The sequence below is a fragment of the Abrus precatorius genome, unplaced genomic scaffold, assembly GCF_003935025.1.
Source record: "Abrus precatorius isolate BTA unplaced genomic scaffold, Abrus_2018 Scaffold3, whole genome shotgun sequence".
Taxonomy (NCBI): domain Eukaryota; kingdom Viridiplantae; phylum Streptophyta; class Magnoliopsida; order Fabales; family Fabaceae; genus Abrus; species Abrus precatorius.
The window spans coordinates 34,845,775-34,859,566 of NW_020874373.1; the positions used below are offsets into that span (position 1 = coordinate 34,845,775).

The following is a 13,792-nucleotide window of genomic DNA, read 5'->3' on the forward strand; positions in this document are numbered from 1 at the left end:
AGATATGTGTGTATGAATATATGTGGATAAGTATGTAAGTGTAAATGTGAATATTGACTTGTGGTTGGGCTAGATTGATTGAGAAATAGGCTAGATGTGTACTGTAGGAGCATTCTCGCTGTAGCGAGAAGGTACTAGACAAGGGGCGTGCATCTGCTGCATTCTCACTGTAACGAGAGTCTCCTTATTGTAGCAAGAAAGCAATAAAGGAGGTGCATTTTCTAGGTGTGTTCTCGCTGTAGCGAGAAAAAGCTTCACTGCAGCGAGAGCTGTCTCGCTTTAGCGAAAATATCGACTCCAAGATATTTGAGGGGCTTAGGGTTCGGGAAACTCATTTCTCATTCTTTCTCTTCATCCCTTTTTCGATTCTCTCGACCCCCAACCCATTTTCATCAATTAAATTGTCTCCAAAGGATTGTGTTTGAGATTGTGTTCAATTAAATTGTTTCATCAATTAGGGTGCAAGATTGAAGGTTAAGATTGTGTTTAAGATGCTTGAAAGTAAGTTTTATAAGTTAGAGTTTCGATTTTTCGTTCCTCTTCTTTGTTTTCTCAGTTTCTCATGGAGTTTTCCATGTGTTTAGAACAAAATACTGTGTGGGAGACATTTTCTACCATTATTTCATGTTGGATCTTCAATTCAAAGTAAGGGGGACTCTATCCTATCTCTTTGAGTTTGAAATTCATTATAATGTTAGATAACGAAATGTAGTTGAGGTAGAATGTAGAAAAATTTGTGTTTTTAATGGAAATTCGTATGAAGTATGATATGGTAATTATTGAATGATGTGTGTGATGGAATGAATTTGATTGACATAGGATTGTGATGAAATTGTGGTGTGTTTAAATGTAATGTGACCAATTATGTGTGTACATGTAATGTGTGAAGATGAAACTTATGATGTGATAAAAAATGTGGGTGAATGTATGTGTTGACATGCCATTGATTGATGATGAATAATATGAAATGGGTGAGAATATGTGTGAATGACATGTTGAGTGTGATTGTGATTGTGTTTAACATGTTGGAAACTATGAATGGTTAAAACGATACACTAGAGCTATGAAAGATGTGGGCAGTAGAAATACCAGGGTGGTGGTGACACCAACAGTAAGCGTGGGTGCATGATAAGTCTGTAATTAGGCCCTCTTTTACAGCCCATATATTCATATTTGACCTTTATTTTATTTGGGTTTTACAGTAATTTATATATTAATTGTGCAGTTTGGTATAAAAAGGTCGCAAGTGAATTTTGGGTGCATTATAGGCCCAAATTGATGGAAGATTAGAGCTTCGCAGCAGTTAGCACGCCCAGACCCATTCAATAAGCACGGGGTATGAAGAGTTTTTAGGGTTTTCAAATCCTACAAAAGAGAAGATCTCAAGCATCGTAAAGGGACCGTTTTTATCTTGGCTTTTGCCCTAGAATACATCTCATCTCGTCTCTCTTGCACGGGATCCTTGGCACATGCTTGACGGGACTTGGAGCTTCGAGCGATCGTAATTGAAGACCGAGAACTCATCTCATTCTAGTTTGCTTTTGATTATGGCTTTGTTTATGATTGTTTTAATTCTTTTCTTTAGCATGAGTAACTAAGTCCATAGCTAGGACTATGGGAACTATTGTTCATGAATTTATGAAATTTTGATGTTTGAATCTAAATTTAATTTTTGATTTGTGATTAGATTTTATTCTATTGCGCTTCTTTCTTAATCCTAATTAATTATATCGTTAGGCGACCGTACCTCGGTTAATTAATAGATCTATAGGGTAAAACGAGACAAAAGATTAGGTGGACCAAACCAATCTTTTTTCTAATCGTTATTAAATTAACAAGTTCATAGGTTCCTTAAGCTTTCTTAAATTGATGTCTTACATGACCATTGGGGATGTTAATTTAGAGAAAAGAATATTAATATTGCATGACCGTTTGGTATTAATAGTATTCGTATGAATGATTGGTAATCACAAGGAAATTGAATTTAGAGTTAAACAAAAAAATAACATAAAGGATTGAATGAGAAAACTCATATGCCCTAGGTTCCTCTTGATTTTATAAATTCTTGTTTTTAATTAATTTCGTATCTTTGAAGCTTAAACAATTGAATTAGGAAATTCTTAGTAATTGGAAATCAATCCTTGTGGGACGATATTTCGGGAACTTAATTTAAGAACCCTTTATTACTTCTCAATGGGTAACTTGCCCTCCGAACAGTGCATCACACTGCACAATTTCCTCCTAACTCGGCCTCTGACTAACACCTTTGTTAAGGGGCCGTGACCTCACACGTTGTATACGTGAGGCGGGAGCGAACCAGCGACCATCCATGGTGTGAAACTGAGTAAGTCCCTAAGGTTAAAGGCATACCACAGTGAGCGTGGCTAATGTGTAGTGAGCGCATGTGTGTGTGTGGAATGTTTGAAAAGCATGAATGTATGTTGTTGATGCCTGATTTGAATTATGTTAGAAACATGCAGAATATGCAAGGTGAGTCTCTATACTTGTGTGTGTGTGATAGTGTAAAATATGCACCCTTACATTTTTTTTCAGGTGACCAAGACGATCAGCACCAGGCTCAGTGAATGAGAGGGATGAAACTGCTATAGGACTTACGAAATTATTTTTAAAAATTGTGATGTAATTAAATTAGTCTTGTAGCATTTATTTTGATGCAAACTTGTAACCTCCCTCATTTTGAAATGCTTTATTGAAACTATGTATTAGGAACCATTTGAATGAAATTATTATTATTCTCATTTATTGCAAAAATTAATTTATTTAGAAAAATATGATGTTATTAAGTTAAGGTGTTACACAAGAAGCTATTCATCTCGCACGTTTACAAAGTGATATTCTCCAAGAAATGGAAACCAAGTTCACACATGAAAAAGTTCATTATTGGAAGGCCATTCTCGATTCACAAGATCTTGGACACAACCTGCAACAACACAGAGGATTCATCCAATAACAAGTCTTTAACAAAACCATTCAATCTCGTCTGCAAATTCATTACCTGTTATGGATGCAAAGGTAACCATTACTGCATTTACCTCACGGAAGGAAATCAGTGATAGAATTTCAAGAGGGCTTTCTCGTTTTTGTGGGGAAAATGGGATAAGAACCATAAGCAAAAATGTAAAGTTTGGGGCAGGTTGAATGCAATATTTTGTGCACAAGAAGATATGGGAACTGAGATGTTCACAGATTCGGACATAGAAGGAGAACAAGTTGTCATTAACAACAACATTGCATTGTTACAAGAGACAGATGTCCACATCTCGTTGAATACACTTCAGGGAGTAGCTGGGGCAACACACTCCAATTGAAAAGGTTGATTAAGAAACAGGAGATACAATTCCTCATGGACACAGGTAGCACACATAATTTTATAAGTGAAAAATGGGTTATAAGATTGGGGTTGAAAACCAATCACATATGGTTGCTTGTGATACGCAATTGATAATTACAAAAAAGTGTGAACAACTTAATTGAAAGTTCAAAAAGGAAACTTTTATAGGAGACTTTTTGGTTCTTCCTAGTAGCAGATTTGGAGTCATACTAGGAATGCAGTGGCTGAAAACTTTAGGGGAAATTTTCTTGAACTGTGCAGAGTTAACAATGAAGTTTGATCATCATGACCATCCAGTTGTCCTGCAAGGAGAAAAACTTAATCTAGACCTTCAAGAATGGCACAGGAAGCTGAAATTACTTCTGTCGTAGCCTATGATTCTGGCTATTCAAGGGACAGATTGGTTGCAAGTAGCAGGTACATTGGAGCAGAACCACCTCATTGCAGAACAGGAACAAGAACTGAAAGCTATTTTGGATCAATACTAGCAGATTGACACAACAACCTTACAAATAGTATACTTTTCAGAATAACATGCTCAGAAGAAAAGGCAAATTTATCATTGGAGCTAATGAATAACTACAACACAAAATCCTACATCAATATCACAATTCAGTGGAGGGAGGCCATTTAGGTAGTGAGCTGACATACAAAAGGATCAAGGAGCACTTTTATTGGAAGGGACTTCAACGAGATGTCAAAAGATGGGTGCCGCAATGTGAAATATGTCAAAAATTCAAGTCACTTCAACAACAACCAGGTGGACTATTACAACCACTGAGCATACTAGACAAAGCATGGAAATCAATTTCCATGGACTTCATGGTAGGATTACCAAAATCTAATAGCCTGAGTGTCATTTTTGTGGTCGTTAATAGATTCACAAAATATGCACATTTCATGGCTTTGGGACATCCATTTGGTGCAGCCAAAGTAGCTCAAATATTCATGGATTCAGTAGTGAAATTGCATAGGTGGCTAGAGGAAATTATATATGATATCGATGCTATATTTCTTAGCAATTTTTGGACTGGGTTAATGAAGTCTCATGGAGTCAAGCTTTATAAGTTAACTGCATTCCACCCACAAACGGATGGACAAACAGAAAACTTAAATAAGTCCCTAGAGACCTATCTTAGGTGTGTTACAATACAAAGTTCCACACAACCATTCAAATGACACTATTTAAGGCCTTATATGGATATCCTCCAACATCACCAAATACAATATGGCAAGAAGATACAAGAGTTGAGGCAATAGATTACATCATCAAAATCAGAGAACAGATAAAAAAACACTCTACAAACCAGTTTGGTCAGATCTTAAGAACGCATGAAATTCTATGCTGATAAGAAACGTACTGACAAGGAGTAACACTGTGGTGATTGGGTATACTTGAAAATCCAGCCATACAGGCAGCATACACTGGCCAATAGCAACTTTCACAAGCTTTCAACAAGATATTTTAGTCCCTACAAAGTAATCAAAAAGGTATGCAAGGTCGCATACAAACTAAACTTACCTACGACGACGAAAATACATGATGTATTTCATGTATCCTTGTTAAAGAAGCGCCACGGCAATATTAATCCAATTTCTACTGATTTACCAACATTTATAGAAGAAGGAAATCTTGAAGTAAAGCCACTAGTAGTGTTGGATAAGAGAATGAAAAAGAAGGGCAACTGTGTAGTCACGAAAGTTCTGGTCCAACGGGAACATACTAACCCAGAGGATGCTGTTTGGAAGGAACTACAGAACATGCAGGAGCAATTTCTAACCATCATATGGATTTAGCATTAGTGGACTTGAGGGCAAGCCACATTTTGAAGAGGGTGATAGTTGTAATAAGTAAAAAAAAAAAATAGTTTTATTAGCAAAATTAATAGTTGGCTAATGTAGTTGTGGGGCGCGGGTTATTTGCTTAAGTCATAAGCAATTAGGAAATTGGCAAAAAATTGGTTATATATACACCCTTCTATATTCAATTGAGTTTTTCATGCAATGAAATAAAGTTTTCAGTTTCCTCTTCAATATTGTATTGAGAGTGAGTGAGGGTTTGATCTGAAATTCATATTCAGATCTTACACAAAGATATGCTACAATGTTGGTGAATACTTTCATTAAATACAAATTCACAGTTAATGATATGATTCTACTCATCAGTCACACAATCGATTTTCGATAAGAATTTAATTAATCTATGAACTAGTAATTTACAATCGCGATTCTATGAACATAAACTAATTTTATTTTCAACCACAGCAACCTAATCCTTAATCAAGAATTAAACTCATTCTTATTTTTCCTATGCATAATAATCATTATCAGAGGCAACTCATTAGAAATGCAATTGTAAAAATCTAAACAATTAATTCTAAAAGTTGAGAATTAAATGAAAAAGAGGAACCAACAACAGTAGACATTAAGAACAAAACCTCATACACGTTGTTAATCTTTAGTGGCCCTTGTACAAAGTAAAAAGACTACTCCTCCATTAGAAATATTCTAACTGTTGTTGAAGGACTTAAAAATTCAACAAAAAATTATAACAACAACAATAGAATAAGAACAATGGAAGAAGAGTAGAAGAAGGGTTGAATAATAGTTGCAGGGAATAATGATTTTTGAAGGTTGAAAGTGACCAAACCTACGAGAGCTAGTTTAGCTATCTAGAAGAACCAAAAAACATAAAAGGAGGCTGCCTACAAATGACCAAAAAGCAATAATGGAGGTTAGTTTAAAGGTGTGCCTCGAATTTGCTGCTGCTATTTTTATAGCCAAGTCATGGACTTTTGCTGGAACGAGAAATGAGCAGAAAACAGTATTTCATGCTCGTAAATTTAGCTTAAGCGAGAAGTATCTCACTTAAATAAGATTTGACCAAAGAGCACCCTTGATTCTCGCTGAAACGAGACCTTCTTCGCTTGAGTGTGAGATAAACAGAAAGCAATCTTCAAGTCTTTATGGCTCACTCGAGCAGTAATGGTTTCGCTCGAGCGAGAGGTGATCAGAGTCTCATTCTTTAATTAGCTCTTCTCTTCTTTGCTCCCATGCTTAATGCTCTTCTTTGATGTCCTTTTCGTGATTGCTTCTTGAGTCTTCCATGCACCAAATTGGAATTCCTGTGACAAAATCATACTTTTAAAGAACAAGTTATTACGAGCACGGATCCTTTCAATGATAATTATCTCGTAAAAATAGTGTAATTGACTCAAATACTTCCTAAGATACTTGAGAAGACATTAATCTAATTTAATCTAAATTCATCAATCTTAATGCTTAAATGGATGCAATAATCCTCAAGTTAAGAGGGTAAATAACATACAAATAATGACTCATCAATAAGCCTTATGACTTAGTATGAGTGTTTAATAAAACTAGTAGGTGTGTAATATATTGAATGTAGAGATTTTAGCATGATAAGTTTTTGAGCCATATTTCTTGAATGTGTTATAAAATGTATTCTTACTTGGTTTAGTAGGATGCTGATGCAGATGCATTGATGGAAAATTCTCTTGAATGGAAAAGGATTATTAATAGAATTAGTCAGAACACTCCCATTTATTCACCGTACTATGTTAATATATACAATCTGTATTTATATAAATTAAATTCTATCAGAATCAACTGAAAGAAAGAAACAAATCAAGAAATTATCTCCTAGTTGATTTGATCATATATAGCTACCTAAAATAAATTCAATTTAAATTCTTCAACAAATTATATCTAAACATATCAAATCACATCACCCTCTCAAATTGGTGCATGAAGATTATGGATGTCCAACTTGCTTAATAGAGTGAGAAATTGTGATCTCCTAAGGGCTTTAGTAAACAAGTCAGCCAGTTGTGCATGAGTGAAAACATATACTGATTGAATGTTTCCAATGGTAATCTCCTCTTGTACAAAGTGATAATCAACTTTAATGTACTTCATTTGATTATGAAAAACTAGATTCTTAGCAATATAAAACGTCGTTTGCTGGTATATTTGGAAGCATAGAAATGAAATTATTTTTTTTAATTGTGAATTGAATGCCCTAAAAGTAATGGAGATAATTAAATTGAAGACATGGCAAGCTCTTGCAGCTCATGCTAAAACAGTCTGCTTCTCATTTCTTGCTTGGTGCTCTAAACCCGTTCTTACCATGGAGTTGCTCTTTCCTGCATGATAACAGGGAGCTATTACTTCAGAGCATATTTTTCTTCTTATTATATAGGACAAGGTTAAGTCAAGGAAAGATTGTTTGTTTTTGGGTTGATTTGTGAGACTTAGTATATGGTACTTAATACTTGTAAATTTGGATTAAGCACCCCTAGTGCTTAATTAATGAAACTCTTGTGCTTATCAAAAAACAAAAAAAAAAAACAAAAAATGCCGTTTGCTATCATAGTAAACAGACATGGAATGAGAATGAGGCACATCAAGACAAGATAACATATGTTTCAACCGTTTTATCTCATCACTGTTGAATAAGATGAATAAAAAAGAACAAATAAGACCAACAACCGTATTCAATGGCGATGTAATAGGAGTCTAAACTAAAATGAAAAACAGTGTTTAAATATCATTTTTGATAGACCGTATATGTTGGGGTGTGGAGGAGAACTGGCCTTTTTCCTCTGCTTGATATATGCGATATTCTCGACAACATGTGAATGAACAGCTAATGACAATTTAAGTTGGCGGACCTATGAACTAATGACAACTTCATGCATTAAACTATATATCTGTCCCAATTAAACTATATTTAACCTTGGTGTATTCAAAAGTCAGTTGAGTACAGTGAAGCTTTTTCTTGGCGTGCATCAATTATTTATTTGGCTACCATCATGAAAGATTTTTTTATTCCAAATATTTTGCAAGTTGTCTTTAGACTTGAGGTATGCATGGATTGGAATCATGTTGACGACGTGAAACTAATGATAATATATTGTGGTTTAATGTATTTAAAGTTGATTTCGGTCTCCCAGCTATTATAGTCTTCGATATATTATTTCTATATCCTATGTACTTTTTGTTTTCTCGATTTGAGGAGCAAACATTTATCAATTATAGAATAAAAAGACTTAAGGTCTTTTAATGTATGACTTAAAGCATGCTAGTATTAGTTGATATTATGAATTTTATTTTTGTCAAATGTTTAGTGTAACATATAATAGTATAATATTTATATATTTATGCACTTGTATATATAACATGCATAGTATACTTAGTGGATATTCATGGCAATTTTGATCCAATAAATTCTTGTTTGTAAGTAGAAGCGTATTTTATTCTTTTTTATTTTGTTAAGTTATTTTATTCTTCTAAATACATTTTAACACACCTGTTTATACTAATATTTATGAATTGGACCTAGTAGTCATTCTATTTATTACGTTTCTATTTGTTACGTATCTCACGTAACATGAAAATTAGCAATGCGAATAACATCACTTTTTTTTGTCTTTTTTTTATTTTTACTTTTTTGTTTTTCTTTCAGTTTAATCCAGATTCAATCAGTCTATCATTGAAAATTTTTTATATATACAGTTCTTTGTACAATTTTTATATATACCTCTAAATTTATGCAAATCTTAATTAAAGAAAATATGTTTTATTTTTTCAGCATTGGTTCGAAAAGTGGTCCACCGGCAACCATTTTCTCTAGTATATATAGATAGACCTTAACATTACGCAAACCAGAGCAGAGGATTATACCAAAACAGCGGTTTCTGCCAGAGAAGAGCCAAAGCAGAGGAGCAATCAGGGGTTTTCCACAAGTAATCTCTATTTGTGCTCAGGTTTAATTTGTTTTTCATGTTTTGCTCATTTTTTCGTAGCTTCTTAATTAGCAATTGATATTTAGGCAACATATTTGTTGAGTTATTGTCTAGAATGAATCACACTTGTATTGGAACTGCTGCAGTTTTATTTTCATTTAAACGAATCATCGGATCGGATCGGTTCAAGCTTGGTCTAATCCGATCCAACCCGTCCATTTTTCACCCCTAATTCTGACCCTAAACTCTGGTCTAGGGTTTTAACGTTGATCCTTCATTAAATAGTTCGGATTAGAGTTTTAGCTTTTATCCTTCGTAAATTGCTCAGATCTAGAGTTTCTATCCAAATTTACCTGTGAAAAATAAAACTTCACCCAACGTTGCTCCTTTTTTTCTTCTTTCTTTTGCCAAATACACCCTTACTTATTTATCTCTCATCTCAGTTACTCTATTTTTTTTTTTATAATTCTCTTTCATCCATTTTTCAATTCATAGGGGGTATCTGATTGGGAAAAAATATTTAATACGGTCTAAAACATTTAAATGAATAATTATTTGTAGTGGAATCAAATTTTTGAAATAGACATATAATAAAAGACGAAAAAAATACTATTTTTTCAAGGATTTCTATTGGCAAATGCTACTATCTTGAAGTGAGAAACTAGATGAAGGAAAGAGTTATTTTGAGTGGGAAGTGGATGGCTTTGAGTTTATTATTAATTAGATGCAGTTAGAACTTTTTAGTTATTAATTTTTTATTAGAAAAATTATGTTTCTTGATATCCCCTTAGATGTTTCACAAAATATTATCCTTTTCTATCTACCAAATGAAAAATTGGTCAATTTTCTCTAATTTGAGGCGGTTTCTTACAACCTTCCTTGTCAAACTGCTACAGTTTAGCATTTTTTTTTTTTTATTGTGTAGTGTTAGGCAACATTTTTCACTTGTTGCTAAGACAACATTTATTTGAGATTAAGGTTACTTGTTGCTAAGACAACATTTATTTGAGATTAAGGATAATACTTTTAAAAAAAAGTGCTGTGTGTGTACATTTTAGGCAATACCTTTAAAGCATTACTAAAATAAAACGTTGGAGGAGAATTGGATTTGATGTTTTGTTTGCTCCTTTCTTGCATGAATTTCGAGCGTTTTCATTCACGCTAATGTTGTCGACTAGCTATTTTTCTGAAAGAGTATTTGGGGATACCATTAAATCAGCTACTCACCTGCCACCAAGTGCTAAATGCCCTTCCTCTATGAAAAAAAAAAAAAAAGGCATACCATGCACACATTTAAAGTTGGTGGTAACATTAGTGGCAGATTAGTGGTGTCTATCAATCTTTTCTCATTCTTTTGATAGGTGACACGATGTTATTATTATTATTATTATTATTATTATTATTATTATTATTTCTAGTAGTAGCACCAACGAACTCATCACACAAAGTTTTTATTTAGAATTGAATAAACTAAATTTACTAATACGTATATCTATTTGCAGGGAGAGTCATCCAGCGAGTTGAAGTTGCATTACAATGAGTGCAGGTTCCAGCAAACAAAAGCCAGGTCCCAGCAAACAAAAGCCACCAAGGGAGCCAGATTTCACTGAGCGATTCGAAGTTCAACCTAGAAACAACAACCAGTACCACCAATTTATCGCTAGGGTGCGCCAGCGAGTAGTCCCAAACCCTCCTGACCCTACTTCTACTCCTCACTATACTCATGGTCTTCCTGCGCTTCTACCTGAACAAACTAATCGGAGCGAGATTCGACTCTTCGATTTGGTATTAGGGGCAAATGATCAAGATGGGAATCATCACACTGTCAGACTCCGATTTAGAAGGGACAATCTCTACCTAATTGGTTACCAGATGGAAAATGGACAATGGTTAGAGCTAGACAACGAAAATCATGAGCACTTAATTACAGATGCAGAATGGTTACCCTTCGATGGCAGCTACGGGGGATTGGGAGCAGCTGCTGTTGAAAAGAAGAAAGCTGCTGATGAAAAGAAGAAAGCTGCTGATGAAAAGAAGAAAGCTGCTGATGAAAATACGCAAGAACACATGGGTGTTGAAGACATCGCCGTTGGCTCTGAAAGCCTAAGAAATGCCGTAACTCAACTTGCTACATCTGAAGCCGATCACATTAGGGCAAGAAGTTTAATGGCTATAATTGTGATGACTTCTGAAGCACTTAGGCTGAATCACGTACAGCAATTCGCGGAAGAGAATTACGAGCGAGGAAGAACGATTCGGCAGGGGATGAATGGAAGAGATTCACGCTTCACACAACTTGAAGATGAGATTAAGGATTGGAGTCACTTATCAAAAACATTGTTTTTCTTGGATGCATGCCCCTCTAAGCCAAACAGCAATAATGTCTACCAAAGCGGCGGCAAAGAGTCCACCTACCAAAGTGCACTGCAGATAATAAATCAATGGCGTGGTATTCAAATTATCATTGCATTGTTGGGCATTGTCAAGTATTTTTGCTTCAAACCGCCGCCGTCAGAACCACGGCCACGCAAGCCCAGGGCGGCCGTGGAAGATGGAGGTGATGATGGGCAGTGTATTGTAATTGGATCAGAGCTTCTCGAGGTGTTCTCGATACGTATTGACAACAATTACACATATGCACGCGAGATCTATGGAATAATCACAGCTACTGATGCACTAAGGACCCAAATAATTTATAACAGCTCAAAAGACAATCCTGAGTACATCAATCCAGGCCCAAATGATGTTTTGCTTAGTGGACCATCTGAAGAAGCCATCTCGGCCCTTGGCGAGGTTACTATCCAGTTTCTTCTCAAAGAAAAGGGCAGAAACGACGGCAAAGAAGTCATCCTTCAACAAGGCTTGTACTGGAGTTCCTTCAAATTTGGCAATGTGTATGACAAACCCACATCCAAGGCATTCAACATAGATGGGGGTCGCCTGATCATCAAATATGGCGTGTCTAGACATGCAGCTGCTGCCAAAGTGAATATATCCAAGTTTCAAGGAGGGGAAAACACAAGTGAAGTTTATGGGAAGGTTTCGTGTTTAGCTGGTTGGAATGGTGCTGATGCCACAAGCATCTTGTTTCAGAGAGAAAAAGGAGATCGTGTCACAGTAAACCGTGGAGAACTCATTCCATTGTCGAGATCCATTGTAGTTGTACCATTGAGCAGCTCCACTCTCAAAGTCACAGTGCAGGTAAATCATCACAACATGATATTTCCTGATGTTGAACTTGCTAATGACACCATCCAGCTTGAAACAAAGGAATCAGGCTCAGATCAGAGGGCCATCCAAGAAAAGGATCCTGCGTTCTTCACTCCAGATGATTCTGTGCTCTTAATGGTTGTCGATTGGGCAACTCCAATTTAATTAAGTGCGTAAGTAGGTGGTGGTGACGGCATCATGTGGGAATATCACTGAGTGAGTGATAAGTGTCTAATAATAATGCTATTTAATTAGTGTGCAATAAACATGTAATCTTTTAATTAATGTGTTATATTATCATATTAAGTGTGTGTGTGTGTGATAAGATTATCTTGATGTAATATGTAGTATTTAAGTGTGTAATAAATATTTTTATTCTGCGTGATGTTTGATGTGGAAATATATATATAATTTTGTTAATCTCAAATTTTAAGACTGAAAATAAATGATTAATAATAGTAAAATTTTATTAAAAAAATATTTATTCTATTTTTATAATTTTAATATAATAATTATTTTTATTTTTTTTATTTATGAATGTTGAAACTCAATCCTAAGAAGTACGTTAGCAAAACTTTTATATATACTAGGCACAACACACCTATGCATGTCGGGTAATTACCTTTTTGTTATTGGAGTTCCATCATGTAAAATGATATAATACGGGCCCTATGGGTACATGTCTTGCTGCAATGGGTGACTTGATCCACAATTTTGTTGATTGTTGTCACTGATCTCCTAATAAACTATAACGGCATTTAATAATCTATCGAGTCAGTACACAAATTCGGCTATAATATGGGGATATGACAAGTTTCTCTCTCTTGTCTTTCTCTCTCTCTCTTTCACTAATTATTTCATTTGAGAGATCATTTCATTTCAAGGGCATTTGTGCTGGCCATAAGGAACACAATTGCATCTTTGACAACAAGTTCCACAAGCTCTTTTGCATAGGTTTGGCCGTGATGATAACTGGCACCTCACATTGCATGCAGCATCACAATCTAAATCATAACACGAAAAATAATATTTTCATAACTCATATATAAAATATATGCACGTTTTAATGTAAGAATACTTAAGCATTGACCTTTATATAAATGCATCTTGAGATGAATATATAGTTTACATTTGGACCAGATTATTAGTTATGCGCATTAATCAATTAATAAAAAAAATGTATGCGCATCTTTTTTAAATTTCCATTAAGAATTCAAAATTGATAACGGTATAGCAAAGAATTGATCAATCAAAATAAAGAATTCGTACCAATGTTTGGTATGGAAGAAGTCTCCTCCATGGTGTTGATCATCGGCCGTTAAAGTAAAGCACACAGCAAATTAAACCATTTTCATTTTTGACAAAATAAAAAAATAAAAATAAAAAAAGCTAAATCTTGAGCCATGACACAAATTGTGAAATTACAAAACATACATATGATGATCAAGATTAATTAATTGGT

General features: G+C 34.7%; 1 protein-coding gene across 2 annotated transcripts; it reads left to right on the plus strand.

The window, feature by feature from the left end:
* Positions 1-9,041: 9,041 nt before the first annotated feature.
* LOC113861566 lies at positions 9,042-12,752 on the plus strand. 2 transcript variants are annotated; one of them, XM_027494479.1, is made up of 2 exons: positions 9,042-9,141; positions 10,623-12,752. In XM_027494479.1, the coding sequence occupies exon 2, from the start codon at positions 10,657-10,659 to the stop codon at positions 12,493-12,495; it is 1,839 nt and encodes a 612-aa protein (XP_027350280.1). In that variant the 5' UTR covers positions 9,042-9,141; positions 10,623-10,656; the 3' UTR covers positions 12,496-12,752. The 2 variants fall into 2 exon arrangements, with proteins under 2 accessions (XP_027350280.1, XP_027350281.1); XM_027494480.1 differs by having other exon boundaries at positions 9,042-9,120; positions 10,623-12,746.
* Positions 12,753-13,792: the final 1,040 nt, after the last annotated feature.